Below are 26,575 nucleotides of genomic sequence, written 5' to 3'. Positions count from 1 at the left end.
CACCCTAGCTATGACTGTAACACTACATTCTGCACCCTCTCCTTTCCTTCTCTATGAACGGTATGCTTTGTCTGTATAGAGCGCAAGAAACAATACTTTTCACTTTATACATGTGACAAGAATAAATCAGACCCAATCAGAACAGGTTAAGCAGGGAAAGAGTAGGGCCCATTGCAGAGCAAAGGGTGAAGCCACACCGAATCGGAAAGGCATTAATGGAACATTTCTCCATCGGCCTTCACCAAGGAGAAGGAAGATGTAGGTACAGAATTCGGGAGAAGGGATTGTGAGGACCTGGAGCAGTTTGACGCGGGAGGTGAGATATTGGAGGCTCGGATGGGGTTAAAAACGGTCAAATCGCCAGGGCCAGATGGATTTTTTCCGTGTATTTATCCGGCTTGTTCTGCCATCTCTCCGCAGGCTGGGATTGACGAAGAGGCGGAACATAACTCTGCGAAAGCCATTCTGCTGGAGATGGGGGAGTTCTTCCAGATCCAGGTACGTCGCAAATGATCCGGAACATTCCAGAGGCAGCTTCCACCCGTCTGGGTCCGCTCGCCGACTCTGTCACTCCCCACCCCGACCCTTGTGGCCGATTGCGGGGTCGGGGGGGGTGGCATTGCGCTGTGCCTGATCCTGTGTTAAGGGGGTGAGCGACATGTTGCTGAGAAGTCCGTACCCTTACCCCAGACTGGCGACTGATGGTCTGTCAGTGGGATGCGGGCATCGCTGGCACAGCCCATCTCTAACTGCCCCTGGGGCAGGTGGTGGTGGGCTGCTGCCTTTGGTGCTGCCCCGGGTGGGTGCGGGTACGCCCCCCACCCTCCGCCCGTGAGGGTACGGCTATGCCCCCCTCCCCCCGGTGTGGTTCCGGCTACGCCCCCCCCTCCTCCCGGTGCGGTTCCGGCTACGCCCCCCCCTCCCGGTGTGGTTCCGGCTACGCTCCCCCCTCCTCCCGGTGTGGTTCCGGCTACGCTCCCCCCTCCTCCCGGTGTGGTTCCGGCTACGCTCCCCCCTCCTCCCGGTGTGGTTCCGGCTACGCTCCCCACTCCTCCCGGTGTGGTTCCGGCTACGCTCCCCCCTCCTCCCGGTGTGGTTCCGGCTACGACCCCCACTCCTCCCGGTGCGGTTCCGGGCACGCCCCCCCCCCCCGGTGCGGTTCCGGCTACGCCCCCCCCGCCTCCCGGTGTGGTTCTGGGTACGCCCCCCACTCCTCCCGGTGTGGTTCCGGGTAGGCCCCCCCACTCCTCCCGGTGTGGTTCCGGGTACGCCCCCCCCTCCTCCCCGTGTGGTTCCGGGTACGCCCCCCCCTCCTCCCGGTGCGGTTCCGGCTACGCCCCCCTCTCCTCCCGGTGTGGTTCCGGCTACGCCCCCCCCTCCTCCCCGTGTGGTTCCGGGTACGCCCCCCCCTCCTCCCGGTGTGGTTCCGGCTACGCCCCCCCCTCCTCCCCGTGTGGTTCCGGGTACGCCCCCCCCTCCTCCCAGTGTGGTTCCGGGTACGCCCCCCACTCCTCCCGGTGTGGTTCCGGCTACGCTCCCCCCTCCTCCCGGTGTGGTTCCGGCTACGACCCCCACTCCTCCCGGTGTGGTTCCGGCTACGCCCCCCCCTCCTCCCGGTGTGGTTCCGGCTACGCCCCCCCTCCTCCCGGTGTGGTTCCGGGTACGCCCCCCCCTCCTCCCGGTGTGGTTCCGGCTACGCCCCCCCCTCCTCCCGGTGTGGTTCCGGCTACGCCCCCCCCTCCTCCCGGTGTGGTTCCGGGTACGCCCCCCCCCTTCCTCCCGGTGTGGTTCCGGGTACGGCCCCCCCTTCCTCCCGGTGTGGTTCCGGGTACGGCCCCCTCCTGCCGGTGCGGTTCCGGCTACGCCCCCCCCTCCTCCCGGTAAGGTTCCGGCTACACCCCCCCCTCCTCCCGGTGTGGTTCCGGCTACGCACCCCACTCCTCCCGGTGTGGTTCCGGCTACACCCCCCCTCCTCCCGGTGTGGTTCCGGGTACGCCCCTCCCTCCTCCCGGTGCGGTTCCGGCTACGCCCCCCCCTCCTCCCGGTGCGGTTCCGGCTACACCCCCCCCTCCTCCCGGTGTGGTTCCGGCTACGCCCCCCACTCCTCCCGGTGTGGTTCCGGGTACGCACCCCCACTCCTCCCGGTGCGGTTCCGGCTACACCCCCCCTCCTCCCGGTGTGGTTCCGGCTACGCACCCCACTCCTCCCGGTGTGGTTCCGGCTACGCCCCCCCCTCCTCCCAGTGTGGTTCCGGCTACGCACCTCCCTCCTCCCGGTGTGGTTCCGGCTACGCCCCCCACTCCTCCCGGTGTGGTTCCGGCTACGACCCCCACTCCCCCCGGTGTGGTTCCGGCTACGACCCCCACTCCCCCCGGTGTGGTTCCGGCTACGCCCCCCACTCCTCCCGGTGTGGTTCCGGCTACGCCCCCCCCTCCTCCCGGTGTGGTTCCGGGGACGCGCCCCCCTCCTGCCGGTGCGGTTCCGGCTACGCCCCCCACTCCTCCCGGTGTGGTTCCGGCTACGCCCCCCACTCCTCCTGGTGTGGTTCCGGCTACGCCCCCCACTCCTCCCGGTGTGGTTCCGGCTACGCCCCCCCCTCCCGGTGCGGTTCCGGCTACGCCCCCCACTCCTCCCGGTGCGGTTCCGGCTACGCCCCCCACTCCTCCCGGTGCGGTTCCGGCTACGCCCCCCACTCCTCCCGGTGTGGTTCCGGCTACGCCCCCCCCTCCTCCCGGTGTGGTTCCGGGTACGCGCCCCCCTCCTGCCGGTGCGGTTCCGGCTACGCCCCCCACTCCTCCCGGTGTGGTTCCGGCTACGCCCCCCACTCCTCCTGGTGTGGTTCCGGCTACGCCCCCCACTCCTCCCGGTGTGGTTCCGGCTACGCCCCCCCCTCCTCCCGGTGTGGTTCCGGGTACGCGCCCCCCTCCTGCCGGTGCGGTTCCGGCTACGCCCCCCACTCCTCCTGGTGTGGTTCCGGCTACGACCCCCACTCCCCCCGGTGTGGTTCCGGCTACGCACCCCACTCCTCCCGGTGTGGTTCCGGCTACGCACCCCACTCCTCCCGGTGTGGTTCCGGGTACGCCCCCCACTCCTCCCGGTGCGGTTCCGGCTACGCCCCCCCCTCCCGGTGCGGTTCCGGGTACGCCCCCCCCTCCTCCCAGTGTGGTTCCGGGTACGCCCCCCACTCCTCCCGGTGTGGTTCCGGCTACGACCCCCACTCCCCCCGGTGTGGTTCCGGCTACGCACCCCACTCCTCCCGGTGTGGTTCCGGCTACGCACCCCACTCCTCCCGGTGTGGTTCCGGGTACGCCCCCCACTCCTCCCGGTGCGGTTCCGGCTACGCCCCCCCCTCCCGGTGCGGTTCCGGGTACGCCCCCCCCTCCTCCCAGTGTGGTTCCGGGTACGCCCCCCACTCCTCCCGGTGTGGTTCCGGCTACGCCCCCCCCTCCTCCTGGTGTGGTTCCGGCTACGCCCCCCACTCCTCCCGGTGCGGTTCCGGCTACGCCCCCCCCTCCCGGTGCGGTTCCGGGTTACGCCCCCCCACTCCTCCCGGTGCGGTTCCGGCTACGCCCCCCCCTCCCGGTGCAGGGAGTTGCGAGTTGGCCATTGGGGCTGCAGTGACGGTGGGTTTGAGCTGGAGCTCCCTGTTACAGGATGACTATCTGGATTGTTACGGGGACCCGGAGGTCACGGGGAAGATCGGCACCGACATCGAGGATAATAAATGCAGCTGGCTGGTGATCCAGGCGCTGAGCCGCGTCAGTCCCGACCAGAGACAACTGCTGGCGGTGAGTAAACCCCCCCCCCTCCCTCCCTCCCTCCCTCCCTCCCCGTTCATCTGCAGCATCCCTGCGTAACCTCCTCCAGCCCCTACACCCCCCTCCCTATCTCTGTAACCTCCTCCAGACCCTACACCCCCCTCCCTATCTCTGTAACCTCCTCCAGCCCCGACACCCCCTCCCTATCTCTGTAACCTCCTCCAGCCCCGACACCCCCTCCCTATCTCTGTAACCTCCTCCAGCCCCGACACCCCCTCCCTATCTCTGTAACCCCCTCCAGCCCCTACACCCCCTCCCTATCTCTGTAACCCCCTCCAGCCCCGACACCCCCTCCCTATCTCTGTAACCTCCTCCAGCCCCTACACCCCCTCCCTATCTCTGTAACCCCCTCCAGCCCCTACACCCCCTCCCTATCTCTGTAACCTCCTCCAGCCCCGACACCCCCTCCCTATCTCTGTAACCTCCTCCAGCCCCTACACCCCCTCCCTATCTCTGTAACCCCCTCCAGCACCTACACCCCCTCCCTATCTCTGTAACCCCCTCCAGCCCCGACACCCCCTCCCTATCTCTGTAACCTCCTCCAGCTCCCTACACCCCACCCTATCTCTGTAACCTCCTCCAGCCCCCACACCCCCTCCCTATCTCTGTAACCCCCTCCAGCCCCTACACCCCCTCCCTATTTCTGTAACCTCCTCCAGCCCCTACACCCCCTCCCTATCTCTGTAACCCCCTCCAGCCCCTACACCCCCTCCCTATCTCTGTAACCCCCTCCAGCCCCTACACCCCCCTCCCTATCTCTGTAACCCCCTCCAGCCCCTACACTCCCTCTCTATCTCTGTAACCTCCTCCAGCCCCTACACCCGCTCCCTATCTCTGTAACCTCCTCCAGCCCCTACACCCCCTCCCTATCTCTGTAACCTCCTCCAGCCCCTACACCTCCTCCCTATCTCTGTAACCTCCTCCAGCCCCTACACCCCCTCCCTATCTCTGTAACCCCCTCCAGCCCCTACACCCCCTCCCTATCTCTGTAACCCCCTCCAGCCCCTACACCCCCCTCCCTATCTCTGTAACCCCCTCCAGCCCCTACACCCCCTCCCTATCTCTGTAACCTCCTCCAGCCCCCTACACCCCCTCCCTATCTCTGTAACCTCCTCCAGCCCCTACACCCCCTCCCTATCTCTGTAACCCCCTCCAGCCCCTACACTCCCTCTCTATCTCTGTAACCTCCTCCAGCCCCTACACACGCTCCCTATCTCTGTAACCTCCTCCAGCCCCTACACCCCCTCCCTATCTCTGTAACCCCCTCCAGCCCCTACACCCCCCTCCCTATCTCTGTAACCTCCTCCAGCCTCTACACCCGCTCCCTATCTCTGTAACCTCCTCCAGCCCCTACACCCCCTCCCTATCTCTGTAACCCCCTCCAGCCCCTACACCCCCCTCCCTATCTCTGTAACCTCCTCCAGCTTCTACACCCCCTCCCTATCTCTGTAACCCCCTCCAGCCCCTACACCCCATCCCTATCTCTGTAACCTCCTCCAGCCCCTACACCCCCTCCCTATCTCTGTAACCCCCTCCAGCCCCTACACCCCCCTCCCTATCTCTGTAACCTCCTCCAGCCTCTACACCCCCTCCCTATCTCTGTAACCTCCTCCAGCCCCTACACCCGCTCCCTATCTCTGTAGCCCCCTCCAGCCCCTACACCCCCTCCCTATCTCTGTAACCCCCTCCAGCCCCTACACCCCCTCCCTATCTCTGTAACCTCCTCCAGCCCCGACACCCCCTCCCTATCTCTGTAACCTCCTCCAGCCCCTACACCCCCCTCCCTATCTCTGTAACCCCCTCCAGCACCTACACCCCCTCCCTATCTCTGTAACCCCCTCCAGCCCCGACACCCCCTCCCTATCTCTGTAACCTCCTCCAGCTCCCTACACCCCACCCTATCTCTGTAACCTCCTCCAGCCCCCACACCCCCTCCCTATCTCTGTAACCCCCTCCAGCCCCTACACCCCCTCCCTATTTCTGTAACCTCCTACAGCCCCTACACCCCCTCCCTATCTCTGTAACCCCCTCCAGCCCCTACACCCCCTCCCTATCTCTGTAACCTCCTCCAGCCCCTACACCCCCTCCCTATCTCTGTAACCTCCTCCAGCCCCTACACCTCCTCCCTATCTCTGTAACCTCCTCCAGCCCCTACACCCGCTCCCTATCTCTGTAACCTCCTCCAGCCCCTACACCCCCTCCCTATCTCTGTAACCCCCTCCAGCCCCGACACCCCCTCCCTATCTCTGTAACCCCCTCCAGCCCCTACACTCCCTCTCTATCTCTGTAACCTCCTCCAGCCCCTACACCCCCTCCCTATCTCTGTAATCCCCTCCAGCCCCGACACCCCCTCCCTATCTCTGTAACCTCCTCCAGCCCCTACACCCCCTCCCTATCTCTGTAACCCCCTCCAGCCCCTACACTCCCTCTCTATCTCTGTAACCTCCTCCAGCCCCTACACCCCCTCCCTATCTCTGTAATCCCCTCCAGCCCCTACACCCCCTCCCTATCTCTGTAATCCCCTCCAGCCCCGACACCCCCTCCCTATCTCTGTAATCCCCTCCAGCCCCCTACACCCCCTCCCTATCTCTGTAACCCCCTCCAGCCCCTACACCCCCTCCCTATCTCTGTAACCCCCTCCAGCCCCTACACTCCCTCCCTATCTCTGTAACCCCCTCCAGCCCCCTACACCCCCTCCCTATCTCTGTAACCCCCTCCAGCCCCTACACCCCCTCCCTATCTCTGTAACCCCCTCCAGCCCCTACACCCCCCTCCCTATCTCTGTAACCTCCTCCAGCCTCTACACCCGCTCCCTATCTCTGTAACCTCCTCCAGCCCCGACACCCCCTCCCTATCTCTGTAACCCCCTCCAGCCCCTACACCCCCCTCCCTATCTCTGTAACCCCCTCCAGCCCCTACACCCCCTCCCTATCTCTGTAACCTCCTCCAGCCCCTACACCCCCTCCCTATCTCTGTAACCCCCTCCAGCCCCTACACCCCCTCCCTATCTCTGTAACCCCCTCCAGCCCCTACACCCCCTCCCTTTCTCTGTAACCTCCTCCAGCCCCTACCCCCTCCCTATCTCTGTAGCCCCCTCCAGCCCCTACACCCCATCCCTATCTCTGTAACCTCCTCCAGCCCCTACCCCCTCCCTATCTCTGTAACCTCCTCCAGCCCCTACACCCCCTCCCTATCTCTGTAACCTCCTCCAGCCCCTACACTCCCTCTCTATCTCTGTAACCTCCTCCAGCCCCTACACCCCCTCCCTATCTCTGTAACCACCTCCAGCCCCTCCACCCCCTCCCTATCTCTGTAACCTCCTCCAGCTCCCTCCACCCCCTCCCTATCTCTGTAACCCCCTCCAGCCCCCTACACCCCCTCCCTATCTCTGTAACCTCCTCCAGCCCCTACACTCCCTCTCTATCTCTGTAACCTCCTCCAGCCCCTACACCCCCTCCCTATCTCTGTAACCCCCTCCAGCCCCTACACCCCCTCCCTATCTCTGTAACCCCCTCCAGCCCCCTACACCCCATCCCTATCTCTGTAACCTCCTCCAGCCCCTACACTCCCTCTCTATCTCTGTAACCTCCTCCAGCCCCTACACTCCCCCTCTATCTCTGTAACCCCCTCCAGCCCCTACACCCCCTCCCTATCTCTGTAGCCCCCTCCAGCCCCTACACCCCCTCCCTATCTCTGTAACCCCCTCCAGCCCCTACACCCCCTCCCTATCTCTGTAACCTCCTCCAGCCCCTACACCCCCTCCCTATCTCTGTAACCTCCTCCAGCCCCTACACCCCCTCCCTATCTCTGTAACCCCCTCCAGCCCCTACACCCCCCTCCCTATCTCTGTAACCCCCTCCAGCCCCTACACCCCCTCCCTATCTCTGTAACCTCCTCCAGCCCCTACACCCCCTCCCTATCTCTGTAACCCCCTCCAGCCCCTACACCCCCTCCCTATCTCTGTAACCCCCTCCAGCCCCTACACCCCCTCCCTTTCTCTGTAACCTCCTCCAGCCCCTACCCCCTCCCTATCTCTGTAGCCCCCTCCAGCCCCTACACCCCATCCCTATCTCTGTAACCTCCTCCAGCCCCTACCCCCTCCCTATCTCTGTAACCTCCTCCAGCCCCTACACCCCCTCCCTATCTCTGTAACCTCCTCCAGCCCCTACACTCCCTCTCTATCTCTGTAACCTCCTCCAGCCCCTACACCCCCTCCCTATCTCTGTAACCACCTCCAGCCCCTCCACCCCCTCCCTATCTCTGTAACCTCCTCCAGCTCCCTCCACCCCCTCCCTATCTCTGTAACCCCCTCCAGCCCCCTACACCCCCTCCCTATCTCTGTAACCTCCTCCAGCCCCTACACTCCCTCTCTATCTCTGTAACCTCCTCCAGCCCCTACACCCCCTCCCTATCTCTGTAACCCCCTCCAGCCCCTACACCCCCTCCCTATCTCTGTAACCCCCTCCAGCCCCCTACACCCCATCCCTATCTCTGTAACCTCCTCCAGCCCCTACACTCCCTCTCTATCTCTGTAACCTCCTCCAGCCCCTACACTCCCCCTCTATCTCTGTAACCCCCTCCAGCCCCTACACCCCCTCCCTATCTCTGTAGCCCCCTCCAGCCCCTACACCCCCTCCCTATCTCTGTAACCCCCTCCAGCCCCTACACCCCCTCCCTATCTCTGTAACCTCCTCCAGCCCCTACACCCCCTCCCTATCTCTGTAACCTCCTCCAGCCCCCTACACCCCCTCCCTATCTCTGTAACCTCCTCCAGCCCCTACACCCCCTCCCTATCTCTGTAACCCCCTCCAACACCCACACCCCCTCCCTATCTCTGTAAGCCCCTCCAACACCCACACCCCCTCCCTATCACTGTAACCCCCTCCAGCCCCTACACCCCCCTCCCTATCTCTGTAACCCACTCCAGCCCCCTACACCCCCTCCCTATCTCTGCAACCTCCTCCAGCCCCTACACCCCCTCCCTATCTCTGTAACCTCCTCCAGCCCCTACACCCCCTCCCTATCTCTGTAACCTCCTCCAGCCCCGACACCCCCTCCCTATCTCTGTAACCTCCTCCAGCCCCTACACCCCCTCCCTATCACAGTAACCCCCTCCAGCCCCTACACCCCCCTCCCTATCACTGTAACCCCCTCCAGCCCCTACACCCCCTCCCTATCTCTGTAACTTCCTCCAGCCCCTACACTCCCTCCCTATCTCTGTAACCACCTCCAGCTCCCCTACACCCCCTCCCTATCTCTGTAACCCCCTCCAGCCCCTACACCCCCCTCCCTATCTCTGTAACCCCCTCCAGCCCCTACACCCCCTCCCTATCTCTGTAACTTCCTCCAACCCCTACACCCCCTCCCTATCTCTGTAACCTCCTCCAGCCCCTACACCCCCTCCCTATCTCTGTAACCCCCTCCAGCCCCTACACCCCTCCCTATCTCTGTAACTTCCTCCAGCCCCTACACCCTCCCTATCTCTGTAACCCCCTCCAACCCCTACACCCCCTCCCTATCTCTGTAACCTCCTCCAGCCCCTACACCCCTCCCTATCTCTGTAACCCCCTCCAACCCCTACACCCCCTCCCTATCTCTGTAACCTCCTCCAGCCCCTACACCCCCTCCCTATCTCTGTAACCTCCTCCAGCCCCTACACCCCCTCCCTATCTCTGTAACCCCCTCCAACCCCTACACCCCCTCCCTATCTCTGTAACCTCCTCCAGCCCCTACACTCCCTCCCTATCTCTGTAACCCCCTCCAACCCCTACACCCCCCTCCCTATCTCTGTAGCCCCCTCCAGCCCCTACACCCCCTCCCTATCTCCGTAACCTCCTCCAGCCCCTACACCCGCTCCCTATCTCTGTAACCTCCTCCAGCCCCTACACCCCCTCCCTATCTCTGTAGCCCCCTCCAGCTCCGACACCCCCCTCCCTATCACTGTAACCTCCCCCAACCCCTACACCCCCCTCCCTATCTCTGTAATCCCCTCCAGCCCCTACACCCCTCCCTATCTCTGTAACCTCCTCCAGCCCCTACCCCCTCCCTATCTCTGTAGCCCCCTCCAGCCCCTACACCCGCTCCCTATCTCTGTAACCCCCTCCAGCCCCTACACCCCCTCCCTATCTCTGTAACCTCCTCCAGCCCCTACCCCCTCCCTATCTCTGTAGCCCCCTCCAGCCCCTACACCCCCTCCCTATCTCTGTAACCCCCTCCAACCCCAACACCCCATCCCTATCTCTGTAACCTCCTCCAGCCCCTACCCCCTCCCTATCTCTGTAACCTCCTCCAGCCCCTACCCCCTCCCTATCTCTGTAACCCCCTCCAGCCCCTACACCCCCTCCCTATCTCTGTAACCTCCTCCAGCCCCGACACCCCCTCCCTATCTCTGTAACCTCCTCCAGCCCCCACACCCCCTCCCTATCTCTGTAACCCCCTCCAGCCCCTACTCCCCCTCCCTATCTCTGTAACCCCCTCCAGCCCCTACACCCCCCTCCCTATCTCTGTAACCCCCTCCAGCCCCTACACCCCCTCCCTATCTCTGTAACCCCCTCCAGCCCCTACACCCCCTCCCTATCTCTGTAGCCCCCTCCAGCCCCTACACCCCCTCCCTATCTCTGTAACCCCCTCCAGCCCCTACACCCCCTCCCTATCTCTGTAGCCCCCTCCAGCCCCTACACCCCCTCCCTATCTCTGTAACCTCCTCCAGCCCCTACCCCCTCCCTATCTCTGTAGCCCCCTCCAGCCCCTACACCCCCTCCCTATCTCTGTAACCTCCTCCAGCCCCTACCCCCTCCCTATCTCTGTAGCCCCCTCCAGCCCCTACACCCCCTCCCTATCTCTGTAACCTCCTCCAGCCCCTACACCCCATCCCTATCTCTGTAACCTCCTCCAGCCCCTACCCCCTCCCTATCTCTGTAGCCCCCTCCAGCCCCTACACCCCATCCCTATCTCTGTAACCCCCTCCAGCCCCTACACCCCCTCCCTATCTCTGTAACCTCCTCCAGCCCCGACACCCCCTCCCTATCTCTGTACCCTCCTCCAGCCCCTACACCCCCTCCCTATCTCTGTAACCCCCTCCAGCACCTACACCCCCTCCCTATCTCTGTAACCCCCTCCAGCCCCGACACCCCCTCCCTATCTCTGTAACCTCCTCCAGCCCCCACACCCCCTCCCTATCTCTGTAACCCCCTCCAGTCCCTACACCCCCTCCCTATCTCTGTAACCTCCTCCAGCCCCTACACCTCCTCCCTATCTCTGTAACCCCCTCCAGCCCCTACACCCCCTCCCTATCTCTGTAACCCCCTCCAGCCCCTACACCCCCTCCCTATCTCTGTAACCCCCTCCAGCCCCTACACTCCCTCCCTATCTCTGTAACCCCCTCCAGCCCCTACACCCCCCTCCCTATCTCTGTAACCTCCTCCAGCCCCTACACCCCCTCCCTATCTCTGTAACCCCCTCCAGCCCCTACACCCCCTCCCTATCTCTGTAACCCCCTCCAACCCCAACACCCCATCCCTATCTCTGTAACCTCCTCCAGCCCCTACCCCCTCCCTATCTCTGTAACCTCCTCCAGCCCCTACCCCCTCCCTATCTCTGTAACCCCCTCCAGCCCCTACACCCCCTCCCTATCTCTGTAACCTCCTCCAGCCCCGACACCCCCTCCCTATCTCTGTAACCTCCTCCAGCCCCCACACCCCCTCCCTATCTCTGTAACCCCCTCCAGCCCCTACACCCCCTCCCTATCTCTGTAACCCCCTCCAGCCCCTACACCCCCCTCCCTATCTCTGTAACCCCCTCCAGCCCCTACACCCCCTCCCTATCTCTGTAACCCCCTCCAGCCCCTACACCCCCTCCCTATCTCTGTAGCCCCCTCCAGCCCCTACACCCCCTCCCTATCTCTGTAACCCCCTCCAGCCCCTACACCCCCTCCCTATCTCTGTAGCCCCCTCCAGCCCCTACACCCCCTCCCTATCTCTGTAACCTCCTCCAGCCCCTACCCCCTCCCTATCTCTGTAGCCCCCTCCAGCCCCTACACCCCCTCCCTATCTCTGTAACCTCCTCCAGCCCCTACCCCCTCCCTATCTCTGTAGCCCCCTCCAGCCCCTACACCCCCTCCCTATCTCTGTAACCTCCTCCAGCCCCTACACCCCATCCCTATCTCTGTAACCTCCTCCAGCCCCTACCCCCTCCCTATCTCTGTAGCCCCCTCCAGCCCCTACACCCCATCCCTATCTCTGTAACCCCCTCCAGCCCCTACACCCCCTCCCTATCTCTGTAACCTCCTCCAGCCCCGACACCCCCTCCCTATCTCTGTACCCTCCTCCAGCCCCTACACCCCCTCCCTATCTCTGTAACCCCCTCCAGCACCTACACCCCCTCCCTATCTCTGTAACCCCCTCCAGCCCCGACACCCCCTCCCTATCTCTGTAACCTCCTCCAGCCCCCACACCCCCTCCCTATCTCTGTAACCCCCTCCAGTCCCTACACCCCCTCCCTATCTCTGTAACCTCCTCCAGCCCCTACACCTCCTCCCTATCTCTGTAACCCCCTCCAGCCCCTACACCCCCTCCCTATCTCTGTAACCCCCTCCAGCCCCTACACCCCCTCCCTATCTCTGTAACCCCCTCCAGCCCCTACACTCCCTCCCTATCTCTGTAACCCCCTCCAGCCCCTACACCCCCCTCCCTATCTCTGTAACCTCCTCCAGCCCCTACACCCCCTCCCTATCTCTGTAACCCCCTCCAGCCCCTACACCCCCCTCCCTATCTCTGTAACCCCCTCCAGCCTCTACACCCCCTCCCTATCTCTGTAACCCCCTCCAGCCCCTACACCCCCTCCCTATCTCTGTAACCTCCTCCAGCCCCTACACCCCCTCCCTATCTCTGTAACCCCCTCCAGCCCCTACACCCCCTCCCTATCTCTGTAACCTCCTCCAGCCCCCTACACCCCCTCCCTATCTCTGTAACCTCCTCCAGCCCCTACACCCCCTCCCTATCTCTGTAACCTCCCCCAGCCCCTACACCCCCTCCCTATCTCTGTAACCTCCTCCAGCCCCTACACCCCCTCCCTATCTCTGTAACCTCCTCCAGCCCCTACACCCCCTCCCTATCTCTGTAGCCCCCTCCAGCCCCTACACCCCCTCCCTATCTCTGTAACCTCCTCCAGCCCGTACACCCCCTCCCTATCTCTGTCCCCCCCTCCAGCCCCTACACCCCATCCCTATCTCTGTAACCTCCTCCAGCCCCTACACCCCCTCCCTATCTCTGTAACCTCCTCCAGCCCCTACACCCCCTCCCTATCTCTGTAACCTCCTCCAGCCCCCTACACCCCCTCCCTATCTCTGTAACCTCCTCCAGCCCCTACACTCCCCCTCTATCTCTGTAACCTCCTCCAGCCCCTACACCCCCTCCCTATCTCTGTAACCCCCTCCAACACCCACACCCCCTCCCTATCACTGTAACCTCCTCCAGCCCCTACCCCTCCCTATCTCTGTAGCCCCCTCCAGCCCCTACACCCCCTCCCTATCTCTGTAACCCCCTCCAGCCCCTACACCCCCTCCCTATCTCTGTAACCTCCTCCAGTCCCTACACCCCCTCCCTATCTCTGTAAGCCCCTCCAGCCCCTACACCCCCTCCCTATCTCTGTAACCCCCTCCAGCCCCTACACCCCCCTCCCTATCACTGTAACCCCCTCCAGCCCCCACACCCCCTCCCTATCACTGTAACCCCCTCCAGCCCCCACACCCCCTCCCTATCACTGTAACCCCCTCCAGCCCCTACACCCCCCTCCCTATCTCTGTAACCCACTCCAGCCCCCTACACCCCTTCCCTATCTCTGTAACCCCCTCCAGCCCCTACACCCCCTCCCTATCTCTGTAACCTCCTCCAGCCCCTACACCCCCTCCCTATCTCTGTAACCTCCTCCAGCCCCTACACCCCCTCCCTATCTCTGTAACCTCCTCCAGCCCCTGCACCCCCTCCCTATCTCTGTAACCTCCTCCAGCCCCTACACCCCCTCCCTATCTCTGTAACCTCCTCCAGCCCCTACACCCCCTCCCTATCTCTGTAACCTCCTCCAGCCCCTACACCCCCTCCCTATCTCTGTAACCTCCTCCAGCCCCTACACCCCCCTCCCTATCACTGTAACCCCCTCCAGCCCCTACACCCCCCTCCCTATCTCTGTAACCTCCTCCAGCCCCTACACCCCCCTCCCTATCACTGTAACCCCCTCCAGCCCCTACACCCCCCTCCCTATCTCTGTAACCCACTCCAGCCCCCTACACCCCCTCCCTATCTCTGTAACCTCCTCCAGCCCCTACACCCCCTCCCTATCTCTGTAACCTCCTCCAGCCCCGACACCCCTCCCTATCTCTGTAACCTCCTCCAGCCCCTACACCCCCTCCCTATCTCTGTAACCTCCTTCAGCCCCTACCCCCCTCCCTATCTCTGTAGCCCCCTCCAGCCCCTACACCCCCTCCCTATCTCTGTAACCTCCTCCAGCCCCTACACCCCCTCCCTATCTCTGTAGCCCCCTCCAGCTCCTACACCCCCCTCCCTATCACTGTAACCTCCCCCAACCCCTACACCCCCCTCCCTATCTCTGTAATCCCCTCCTGCCCCTACACCCCCTCCCTATCTCTGTAACCTCCTCCAGCCCCTACACCCCCTCCCTATCTCTGTAACCTCCTCCAGCCCCTACACCCCCTCCCTATCTCTGTAACCCCCTCCAGCCCCTACACCCCTCCCTATCTCTGTAACCCCCTCCAGCCCCTCCACCCCCCCTCCCTATCTCTGTAACCTCCTCCAGCCCCTACACCCCCCTCCCTATCTCTGTAACCCCCTCCAGCCCCTACACCCCCCTCCCTATCTCTGTAACCTCCTCCAGCCCCTACACCCCCTCCCTATCTCTGTAACCCCCTCCAGCCCCTACACCCCCTCCCTATCTCTGCAACCTCCTCCAGCCCCTACACCCCTCCCTATCTCTGTAACCTCCTCCAGCCCCTACACCCCCTCCCTATCTCTGTAACCCCCTCCAGCCCCTACACCCCTCCCTATCTCTGTAACCCCCTCCAGCCCCTCCACCCCCCCTCCCTATCTCTGTAACCTCCTCCAGCCCCTACACCCCCCTCCCTATCTCTGTAACCCCCTCCAGCCCCTACACCCCCCTCCCTATCTCTGTAACCTCCTCCAGCCCCTACACCCCCTCCCTATCTCTGTAACCCCCTCCAGCCCCTACACCCCCTCCCTATCTCTGTAACCCCCTCCAGCCCCTACACCCCTCCCTATCTCTGTAACCCCCTCCAGCCCCTACACCCCCCCTCCCTATCTCTGTAACCTCCTCCAGCCCCTACACCCCCCTCCCTATCTCTGTAACCCCCTCCAGCCCCTACACCCCCCTCCCTATCTCTGTAACCTCCTCCAGCCCCTACACCCCCTCCCTATCTCTGTAACCCCCTCCAGCCCCTACACCCCCTCCCTATCTCTGTAACCTCCTCCAGCCCCTACACCCCCTCCCTATCTCTGTAACCCCCTCCAGCCCCTACACCCCCTCCCTATCTCTGTAACCTCCTCCAGCCCCTACACCCCCTCCCTATCTCTGTAACCTCCTCCAGCCCCTACACCCCCTCCCTATCTCTGTTACCTCCTCCAGCCCCTACACCCCCCTCCCTATCTCTGTAACATCCTCCAGCCCCTACACTCCCTCCCTATCTCTGTAACCTCCTCCAGCCCCTACACCCCCTCCCTATCTCTGTAACCTCCTCCAGCCCCCTACACCCCCTCCCTATCTCTGTAACCCCCTCCAGCCCCTACACCCCCTCCCTATCTCTGTAACCTCCTCCAGCCCCTACACCCCCTCCCTATCTCTGTAGCCCCCTCCAGCCCCTACACCCCCTCCCTATCTCTGTAACCTCCTCCAGCCCCTACACCCCCTCCCTATCTCTGTAACCCCCTCCAACCCCTACACCCCCTCCCTATCTCTGTAACCCCCTCCAGCCCCTACACCCCCTCCCTATCTCTGTAACCTCCTCCAGCCCCTACACCCTCCCTATCTCTGTAACCCCCTCCAGCCCCTACACCCCCTCCCTATCTCTGTAACCCCCTCCAGCCCCTACACCCCCTCCCTATCTCTGTAACCTCCTCCAGCCCCTACACCCCCCTCCCTATCTCTGTAGCCCCCTCCAGCCCCTACACCCCCCTCCCTATCCCTGTAACCTCCTCCAGCCCCTACACCCCCCTCCCTATCTCTCTAACCCCCTCCAACCGCTACACCCCCTCCCTATCTCTGTAACCTCCTCCAGCCCCTACACCCCCCTCCCTATCCCTGTAACCTCCTCCAGCCCCTACACCCCCCTCCCTATCTCTGTAACCTCCTCCAGCCCCTACACCCCCCTCCCTATCCCTGTAACCTTCTCCAGCCCCTACACCCCCCTCCCTATCTCTGTAACCCCCTCCAGCCCCTACACCCCCCTCCCTATCTCTGTAACCTCCTCCAGCCCCTACACCCCCTCCCTATCTCTGTAACCCCCTCCAGCCCCTACACCCCCTCCCTATCTCTGTAACCTCCTCCAGCCCCTACACCCCCTCCCTATCTCTGTAACCCCCTCCAGCCCCTACACCCCCTCCCTATCTCTGTAACCTCCTCCAGCCCCTACACCCCCTCCCTATCTCTGTAACCTCCTCCAGCCCCTACACCCCCTCCCTATCTCTGTAACCTCCTCCAGCCCCTACACCCCCCTCCCTATCTCTGTAACCTCCTCCAGCCCCTACACCCCCTCCCTATCTCTGTAACCTCCTCCAGCCCCTACACCCCCTCCCTATCTCTGTAACCTCCTCCAGCCCCTACACCCCCCTCCCTATCTCTGTAACCTCCTCCAGCCCCTACACCCCCTCCCTATCTCTGTAACCCCCTCCAGCCCCTACACCCCCTCCCTATCTCTGTAACCTCCTCCAGCCCCTACACCCTCCCTATCTCTGTAACCCCCTCCAACCCCTACACCCCCTCCCTATCTCTGTAACCTCCTCCAGCCCCTACCCCCCTCCCTATCTCTGTAGCCCCCTCCAGCCCCTACACCCCCCTCCCTATCCCTGTAACCTCCTCCAGCCCCGACACCCCCTCCCTATCTCTGTAACCCCCTCCAGCCCCTAAACCCCCTCCCTATCTCTGTAACCTCCTCCAGCCCCAACACCCTCCCTATCTCTGTAACCTCCTCCGGCTCCCTACACCCCCTCCCTATCTCTGTAACCTACTCCAGCCCCAACACCCTCCCTATCTCTGTTACCCCCCCAGCCTCTACACCCCTCCCTATCTCTAAGCTGTGGAATTCCCTCCCTGAACCCCTCCCCCTCTCTCCGCCTCTCTCTCTTTAACATTCTGTGGCTAATATCTGCTGTTGTTTGGGTCCCGGAATCATAGAATCCCTACAGTGCAGAAGGAGGCCATTCGGCCCATCGAGTCTGCACCGACCACAATCCCACCCAGACCCTATCCCCTTAACCCCACATATTTACCCTGCTAATCCCCCTGACACTTAGGGGTAATTTAGCATGGCCAATCCACCTAACCCGCACATCTTTGGACTGGGAGGCGCAGTGGGTTAGCACTGCTGCCTCACAGCGCCAGGGTCCCGGGTTCGGTTCCCGGCTTTGGGTCACTGTCTGTGTGGAGTCTGCACGTTCTCCCCGTGTCTGCGTGGGTTTCCTCCGGGTGCTCCGGTTTCCTCCCACAGTCTGAAAGACGTGCTGGTTAGGGTGGATCGGCCGTGCTAAATTGCCCCTCAGTGTCAGGGGGACTAGTTAGGGTAAATACATGGGGTTATGGGGATAGGGCCTGGGTGGGATTGTGGTCGGTGCAGACTCGATGGGCTGAATGGCCTCCTCCCGCACCTGTAGGGATTCGATGATTCTAAGCTGGAGCACCTGGAGGAAACCCACGCAGACACGGGCAGACTCCGCACAGACAGTGACCCAAGCCGGGAATCGAAGCCGGGTCTCTGGCGCTGTGAGGCAGCAGCGCTAACCCACTGTGCCACCGTGCTGCCCGTCTCGGGGGTGTTTGCTACACTCAGGGAGTTGTGTGCGTGTCACAAACCTGGTGCCAGTGATTTTAACCTGGTGCCAGTTTGTAAAGAGCAGACTCCAGGCCTTCCGTCTGGAGGTTTGCTGGGAATTGGGATAGGGACGGGCAGGCTGTGGCGGGAGAACGCAGGGCCTGGGATAGTTGCTGGGTAAACACAGTAAGAAGTCTCACCACACCAGGTTAAAGTCCAACAGGTTTATTTGGTAGCAAAAGCCTTTCGGAACAGGCTGTTCCTTCGTCAGGTGGGTGGGAGTTCTGATCACAAACAGGGCACAAAGACACAAACTCAATTTACAAGATAATACAAAGAACAACAAAGAACAATACAGCACAGGAACCGGCCCTTCGGCCCTCCAAGCCCGTGCCGCTCCCTGGTCCAAACTAGACCATTCTTTTGTATCCCTCCATTCCCACTCCGTTCATGTGGCTGTCTAGATAAGTCTTAAACGTTCCCAGTGTGTCCGCCTCCACCACCTTGCCCGGCAGCGCATTCCAGGTCCCCACCACCCTCTGTGTAAAATACGTCCCTCTGATATCCGTGTTAAACCTCCCCCCCCCCCCTTCACCTTGAACCTATGACCCCTCGTGAACGTCACCACCGACCTGGGGAAAAGCTTCCCACCGTTCACCCTATCTATGCCTTTCATAATTTTATACACCTCTATTAAGTCTCCCCTCATCCTCCATCTTTCCAGGGAGAACAACCCCAGTTTACCCAATCTCTCCTCATAACCAAGCCCCTCCATACCAGGCAACATCCTGGTAAACCTCCTCTGTACTCTCTCCAAAGCCTCCACGTCCTTCTGGTAGTGCGGCGACCAGAACTGGACGCAGTATTCCAAATGCGGCCAAACCAACGTTCGACATCTGCAACATCAGACCCCAACTTTTACACTCTATGCCCCGTCCTATAAAGGCAAGCATACCATATGCCTTCTTCACCACCTTCTCCACCTGTGACGTCACTTTCAAGGATCTGCAAGTCCAGGCAAGTCGTGGGGGTTACAGATAGTGTGACATGAACCCAAGATCCCGGTTGAGGCCGTCCTCGTGTGTTTTCTTCCTGTTGGGGAGCACTTCAGCGGTCATGGGCATTCAGCCTCTGATCTCTGGGTAAGCGTTCTCCAAGGCGGCCTTCACGACACACGACAGCGCAGAGTCGCTGAGCAGAGACTGATAGCCAGGTTCCGCACACATGAGGACGGCCTAAACCGGGATCTTGGGTTCATGTCACACTATCTGTAACCCCCACAACCTGCCTGGATGTGCAAAATCTCACTGGCTGTCCTGTCTGGAGACAATACACATCTCTTTAACCTGTGCTAATGCTCTCTCCACCCACATTGTCTGTACCTTTAAGACTTGATTAGTTGTAAAGACTCGCATTCCAATCATTATTCATGTAAATTGAGTTTGTGTCTTTGTGCCCTGTTTGTGATCAGAACTCCCACCCACCTGACGAAGGGACAGCCTGTTCCGAAAGCTCGTGTGGCTTTTGCTACCAAATAAACCTGTTGGACTTTAACCTGGTGTTGTGAGACTTCTTACTGTGTTTACCCCAGTCCAACGCCGGCATCTCCACATCATAGTTGCTGGGTCACAGGGATGGGAGAGGGCCGTATCCGTGCCAAGCTGGGAGGGCAGGAGGAGCAGGGAAGGCAGTGCCAATCTCTCCAAAGGGGCACCAGTACTGGGCACTGCACTCTGGGAAAAGGCAATGGAGCGGCTGCAGAATGCCAGTGGCAGATGCCAACATCCACATTCGGAGCAGAGGTAGGCCACTCGCCCCTTCCAATCCTGAACCCCCCCCATTCAATAAGACCATGGCTGACTGGACAGTAACCTCAACCCCACATTGCCGCCAACCCCCTGGTAACCTTTCACCCCGATAACCTTTCCCCCCGCCCCCCGATAACCTTTCCCCCCCCTTCCCCCCCCCCCGATAACCTTTCCCCCCCCCCTTCCCCCCCGATAACCTTTCCCCCTTCCCCCCCGATAACCTTTCCCCTCCCGCCCCCCCGATAACCTTTCCCCCCCTGCCCCCCCGATAACCTTTCCCCCCCTGCCCTCCCCGATAACCTTTCCCCCCCTGCCCCCCCGATAACCTTTCCCCCCCTGCCCCCCCGATAACCTTTCCCCCCCTGCCCCCCCGATAACCTTTCCCCCCCGCCCCCCCCGATAACCTTTCCCCCCCTGCCCCCCCCGATAACCTTTCCCCCCCCTGCCCCCCCCGATAACCTTTCCCCCCCGCCCCCCGATAACCTTTCCCCCCCCCCCGATAACCTTTCCCCCCCTGCCCCCCCGATAACCTTTCCCCCCCTGCCCCCCCGATAACCTTTCCCCCCCGCCCCCCGATAACCTTTCCCCCCCGCCCCCCGATAACCTTTCCCCCCCCGATAACCTTTCCCCCCCCGATAACCTTTCCCCCCCCGATAACCTTTCCCCCCCCCGATAACCTTTCCCCCCCCCGATAACCTTTCCCCCCCCCGATAACCTTTCCCCCCCCGATAACCTTTCCCCCCCCCGATAACCTTTCCCCCCCCCGATAACCTTTCCCCCCCCCGATAACCTTTCCCCCCCCGATAACCTTTCCCCCCCCCGATAACCTTTCCCCCCCCCGATAACCTTTCCCCCCCCCGATAACCTTTCCCCCCCCCGATAACCTTTCCCCCCCCCGATAACCTTTCCCCCCCCCGATAACCTTTCCCCCCCCCGATAACCTTTCCCCCCCCCGATAACCTTTCCCCCCCCCGATAACCTTTCCCCCCCCCGATAACCTTTCCCCCCCCCGATAACCTTTCCCCCCCCCGATAACCTTTCCCCCCCCCGATAACCTTTCCCCCCCCCGATAACCTTTCCCCCCCCCGATAACCTTTCCCCCCCCCGATAACCTTTCCCCCCCCCGATAACCTTTCCCCCCCCCGATAACCTTTCCCCCCCCCGATAACCTTTCCCCCCCCCGATAACCTTTCCCCCCCCCCGATAACCTTTCCCCCCCCCGATAACCTTTCCCCCCCCCGATAACCTTTTCCCCCCTGCCCCCCCCGATAACCTCCCCCCCTGCCCCCCCGATAACCTTTCCCCCCCTGCCCCCCGATAACCTTTCCCCCCTGCCCCCCCGATAACCTTTCCCCCCCTGCCCCCCCGATAACCTTTCCCCCCCTGCCCCCCCGATAACCTTTCCCCCCCTGCCCCCCCCGATAACCTTTCCCCCCCTGCCCCCCCGATAACCTTTCCCCCCCTGCCCCCCCGAATACCTTTCCCCCCCTGCCCCCCCCGATAACGTTTCCCCCCCTGCCCCCCCCGATAACCTTTCCCCCCCTGCCCCCCCCGATAACCTTTCCCCCCCTGCCCCCCTGATAACCTTTCCCCCCCTGCCCCCCCCGATAACCTTTCCCCCCCCCCGCCCCCCCCGATAACCTTTCCCCCCCTTTCCCCCCCCGATAACCTTTCCCCCCCCCGATAACCTTTCCCCCCCCGATAACCTTTCCCCCCCCCGATAACCTTTCCCCCCCCCGATAACCTTTCCCCCCCCCCGATAACCTTTCCCCCCCCCGATAACCTTTCCCCCCCCCGATAACCTTTCCCCCCCCCGATAACCTTTCCCCCCCCCCGATAACCTTTCCCCCCCCCCGATAACCTTTCCCCCCCCCGATAACCTTTCCCCCCCCCGATAACCTTTCCCCCCCCCGATAACCTTTCCCCCCCCCGATAACCTTTCCCCCCCCCGATAACCTTTCCCCCCCCCGATAACCTTTCCCCCCCCCGATAACCTTTCCCCCCCCGATAACCTTTCCCCCCCCCGATAACCTTTCCCCCCCCCGATAACCTTTCCCCCCCCCGATAACCTTTCCCCCCCCCGATAACCTTTCCCCCCCCCGATAACCTTTCCCCCCCCCGATAACCTTTCCCCCCCCGATAACCTTTCCCCCCCCGATAACCTTTCCCCCCCCCGATAACCTTTCCCCCCCCCGATAACCTTTCCCCCCCCCGATAACCTTTCCCCCCCCGATAACCTTTCCCCCCCCCGATAACCTTTCCCCCCCCCGATAATCTTTCCCCCCCCCCGATAACCTTTCCCCCCCCCCGATAACCTTTCCCCCCCCCCGATAACCTTTCCCCCCCCCGATAACCTTTCCCCCCCCCGATAACCTTTCCCCCCCCCGATAACCTTTCCCCCCCCCGATAACCTTTCCCCCCCCCGATAACCTTTCCCCCCCCCGATAACCTTTCCCCCCCCCGATAACCTTTCTCCCCCCCCCGATAACCTTTCTCCCCCCCCCGATAACCTTTCTCCCCCCCCCCGATAACCTTTCCCCCCCCGATAACCTTTCCCCCCCCCGATAACCTTTCCCCCCCCCGATAACCTTTCCCCCCCCCGATAACCTTTCCCCCCCCCCGATAACCTTTCCCCCCCCCGATAACCTTTCCCCCCCCCGATAACCTTTCCCCCCCCCCCGATAACCTTTCCCCCCCCCCGATAACCTTCCCCCCCCCCCGATAACCTTCCCCCCCCCCCGATAACCTTTCCCCCCCCCCGATAACCTTTCCCCCCCGCCCCCCCGATAACCTTTCCCCCCCCGCCCCCCCGATAACCTTTCCCCCCCCGCCCCCCCGATAACCTTTCCCCCCCCGCCCCCCCGATAACCTTTCCCCCCCCCCGATAACCTTTCCCCCCCCCCGATAACCTTTCCCCCCCCCCCGATAACCTTTCCCCCCCCCCGATAACCTTTCCCCCCCCCCGATAACCTTTCCCCCCCCCCGATAACCTTTCCCCCCCCCCGATAACCTTTCCCCCCCCGCTAACCTTTCTCCCCTCGTTAATCAACAATCTCTCTCGCTCTGCCTTAAGAATATTCAGACTCTCTGCGCCCACTGTCTTAAGACCATAAGACATAGGAGCGGAAGTAAGGCCATTCGGCCCATCGAGTCCACTCCACCATTCAATCATGGTTGATTTCCACTCCATTTACCCGCTCTCTCCCCATAGCCCTTAATTCCTCGAGAAATCAAGAATTTATCAATTTCTGTCTTGAAGACGCTCAACGTCTCGGCCTCCACAGCCCTCTGTGGCAATGAATTCCACAGACCTACCACTCTCTGGCTGAAGAAATTTCTCCTCATCTCTGTTCTAAAGTGACTCCCTTTTATTCTAAGGCTGTGCCCCCGCGTCCTAGTCTCCCCTGTTAATGGAAACAACTTCCCTACGTCCATCCTATCTAAGCCGTTCATTATCTTGTTTCTATTAGATCTCCCCTCAACCTCCTAAACTCCAATGAATATAATCCCACGATCCTCAGACGTTCATCGTATGTCAGGCCTACCATTCCTGGGATCATCCGTGTGAATCTCCGCTGGACCCGCTCCAGTGCCAGTATGTCCTTCCTGAGGTGTGGGGCCCAAAATTGCTCACAGTACTCCAAATGGGGCCTAACCAGTGCTTTATAAAGCCTCAGAAGTACATCCCTGCTTTTGTATTCCAAGCCTCTTGAGATAAATGACAACATTACATTTGCTTTCTTAATTACGGACTCAACCTGCAAGTTTACCTTTAGAGAATCCTGGACTAGGACTCCCAAGTCCCTTTGCACTTTAGCATTATGAATTTTGTCTTGCGAGGAAGAGAGTTCGAGACTCCGCACCGTCTGAGAGAAAACATTTCTCCCCCTCTCTGTTTTAAATGCAACCCCCTTATTTTTAAACAGTGCCCCCCAACCCCCCCTCCCCCAGTTCTAGATTCTCCCACAAGAGGAAACATCCTCTCCACTTCCCACCCTGTCAACACCCCCCTCAAGATCTGGAAGCTTTCCATCGCGTTGTCTCTCACTCTTCCAACATGGGCTCCACTTACTGGGTAAAGGCGGTGGCACGGTGGGTTAGCGCTGCTGCCTCACAGCGCCAGGGACCCAGGTTCGATTCCCGGCTCGGGTCACTGTCTGTGTGGAGTCTGCACGTTCTCCCCGTGTCTGCGTGGGTTTCCTCCGGGTGCTCCGGTTTCCTCCCACACTCCAAAGATGTGCAGGTTAGGTCGATTGGCCATGCTAACTTGCCCTTTAATGTCCAAAGATGTGTGGGTTAGGTGGATTGGCCATGCTAAATTGCCCCTTAGTGTCCAAAGATGTGCAGGTTAGGTGGATTGGCCATGCTAAATTGCCCCTTAGTGTCCAAAGATGTGCAGGTTAGGTGGATTGGCCATGCTAAATTGCCCCTTAGTGTCCAAAGATGTGTGGGTTAGGTGGATTGGCCGTGCTAAATTGCCCCTTAGTGTCCAAAGATGTGTGGGTTAGGTGGATTGGCCATGCTAAATTGCCCCTTAGTGTCCAAAGATGTGCAGGTTAGGTGGATTGGCCATGCTAAATTGCCCCTTAGTGTCCAAAGATGTGTGGGTTAGGTGGATTGGCCATGCTAAATTGCCCCTTAGTGTCCAAAGATGTGCAGGTTAGGTGGATTGGCCATGCTAAATTGCTCTTAGTGTCCAAAGATGTGTAGGCCAGGTGGATTGGCCATGCTAAATTGCTCTTAGTGTCCAAAGATGTGTAGGTTAGGTGGATTGACCATGCTCAATTGCCCCTTAGTGTCCAAAGATGTGCGTGTTAGGTGGATTGGCCATGGTAAATTGTCCTTTAGTGTCGAAAGATGTGTAGGTTAGGTGGATTAGTGTCAGGGAGATTGGCTGGGTAAATATGTGGGGTTACAGGGATAGGGACTGGGTGGGTATGTTGCTGGTGCAGGCTCGATGGGCTGAACGGTCTCGTTCTGCAGTGCAGGGATTCTATGAAAAAAAAGAGCTATGGCCCGTTGCGCATGTTTCCCTTTGGGACTTAATCTGCCCAGTGATTAACACAGGGGGAAGAGCGGGGGTTCACAGAGCCAGTATGGGCTGAATGGCCTCCTCCTGTGGTGTCCGGATTGAGCGAGAGTCTTTCTGTCCCTGTGGTTGCAGGAGAACTATGGGAGGAGCGACCCGGAGAAGACAGCAAAGGTGAAGGCTTTGTACGAGGAGCTGGGCCTGCGGGGGATCTACGCCCAGTACGAGGAGCAGAGCTACCAGAGGCTGCTGGCCGTCATTAACCAGCACTGCACCAAGCTGCCCCGGGAGGTCTTCCTCACCTTCGCTCACAAGATCTACAAGAGGCACAAGTAGATGGGAGGCAGTGCCCAGGATTCCCAGGCCGGGGAGAGGGGGTATCCCCCTGGGAACAGGAAACCCCCACACTGAGGGGGGAAATGTCTGGGACTCTACCCAATGGGAATGGGAGGGAGGGGAGAATGAGGGAGGGGGGGTGTGGAGGTGGGTCCATGCAATGAAAACTGCTACTGCCTGCCCCCTTGTGGGGCTAAGTATTTATGTGTGTGCACGGGTGTGTGTACAATTCCACACCGTGTGTGCACGGGTGTGTGTACAATTCCACACCGTGTGTGCACGGGTGTGTGTACAATTCCACACCGTGTGTGCACGGGTGTGTGTACAATTCCACACCGTGTGTGCACGGGTGTGTGTACACAATTCCACACCGGGTGTGTGTACACAATTCCACACCGTGTGTGCACGGGTGTGCGTACACAATTCCACACCGTGTGTGCACGGGTGTGCGTACACAATTCCACACCGTGTGTGCACGGGTGTGCGTACACAATTCCACACCGTGTGTGCACGGGTGTGTGTACACAATTCCACACCGTGTGTGCACGGGTGTGTGTACACAATTCCACACCGTGTGTGCACGGGTGTGTGTACACAATTCCACACCGTGTGTGCACGGGTGTGTGTACACAATTCCACACCGTGTGTGCACGGGTGTGTGTACAATTCCACACCGTGTGTGCACGGGTGTGTGTACACAATTCCACACCGTGTGTGCACGGGTGTGTACACAATTCCACACCATGTGTGCACGGGTGTGTGTACACAATTCCACACCGTGTGTGCACGGGTGTGTACACAATTCCACACCGTGTGTGCACGGGTGTGTGTACACAATTCCACACCGTGTGTGCACGGGTGTGTGTACACAATTCCACACCGTGTGTGCACGGGTGTGTGTACACAATTCCACACCGTGTGTGCACGGGTGTGTGTACACAATTCCACACCGTGTGTGCACGGGTGTGTGTACACAATTCCACACCGTGTGTGCACGGGTGTGTGTACACAATTCCACACCGTGTGTGCACGGGTGTGTGTACACAATTCCACACCGTGTGTGCACGGGTGTGTGTACACAATTCCACACCGTGTGTGCACGGGTGTGTGTACACAATTCCACACTGAATGGAGACTGCCTGGAACTGCAGAAATGCTTCAATTCGATTACAGCCTCCCACTCTCTGCCCTGGGAGACAGTGGAGAGATGGCTGATGAGAGACAGTGTAGAGGGAGCTTTACTCTGTATCTAACCCCGTGCTGTACCTGTCCTGGGAGTGTTTGATGGGGGTCAGTGTAGAGGGAGCTTTACTCTGTATCTAACCCCGTGCTGTACCTGTCCTGGGAGTGTTTGATGGGGACAGTGTAGAGGGAGCTTTACTCTGTATCTAACCCCGTGCTGTACCTGTCCTAGGAGTGTTTGATGGGGGACAGTGTAGAGGGAGCTTTACTCTGTATCGAACCCCGTGCTGTACCTGTCCTGGGAGTGTTTGTTGGGAATAAATAAATAAGGTAAAAAACATGAATGAACTGT

General features: G+C 61.0%; 1 protein-coding gene across 1 annotated transcript; it reads left to right on the top strand.

Moving 5' to 3' along the window:
- Positions 1–420: 420 nt before the first annotated feature.
- Positions 421–26,575, top strand: fdps (farnesyl diphosphate synthase (farnesyl pyrophosphate synthetase, dimethylallyltranstransferase, geranyltranstransferase); the record flags this gene model as incomplete). The annotated part of the gene is made up of 3 exons (XM_078208228.1): positions 421–498; positions 3,654–3,788; positions 24,841–26,575. Coding segments are annotated over 3 exons (414 nt in total), but the record flags the coding sequence as incomplete, so codon positions are not given.

The sequence above is a fragment of the Mustelus asterias genome, unplaced genomic scaffold, assembly GCF_964213995.1.
Source record: "Mustelus asterias unplaced genomic scaffold, sMusAst1.hap1.1 HAP1_SCAFFOLD_3355, whole genome shotgun sequence".
NCBI classification, from domain to species: Eukaryota; Metazoa; Chordata; class Chondrichthyes; order Carcharhiniformes; family Triakidae; genus Mustelus; species Mustelus asterias.
Note: the sequence above shows the minus strand (reverse complement) of the source record. Positions and strands in the feature narration are given on the sequence as shown.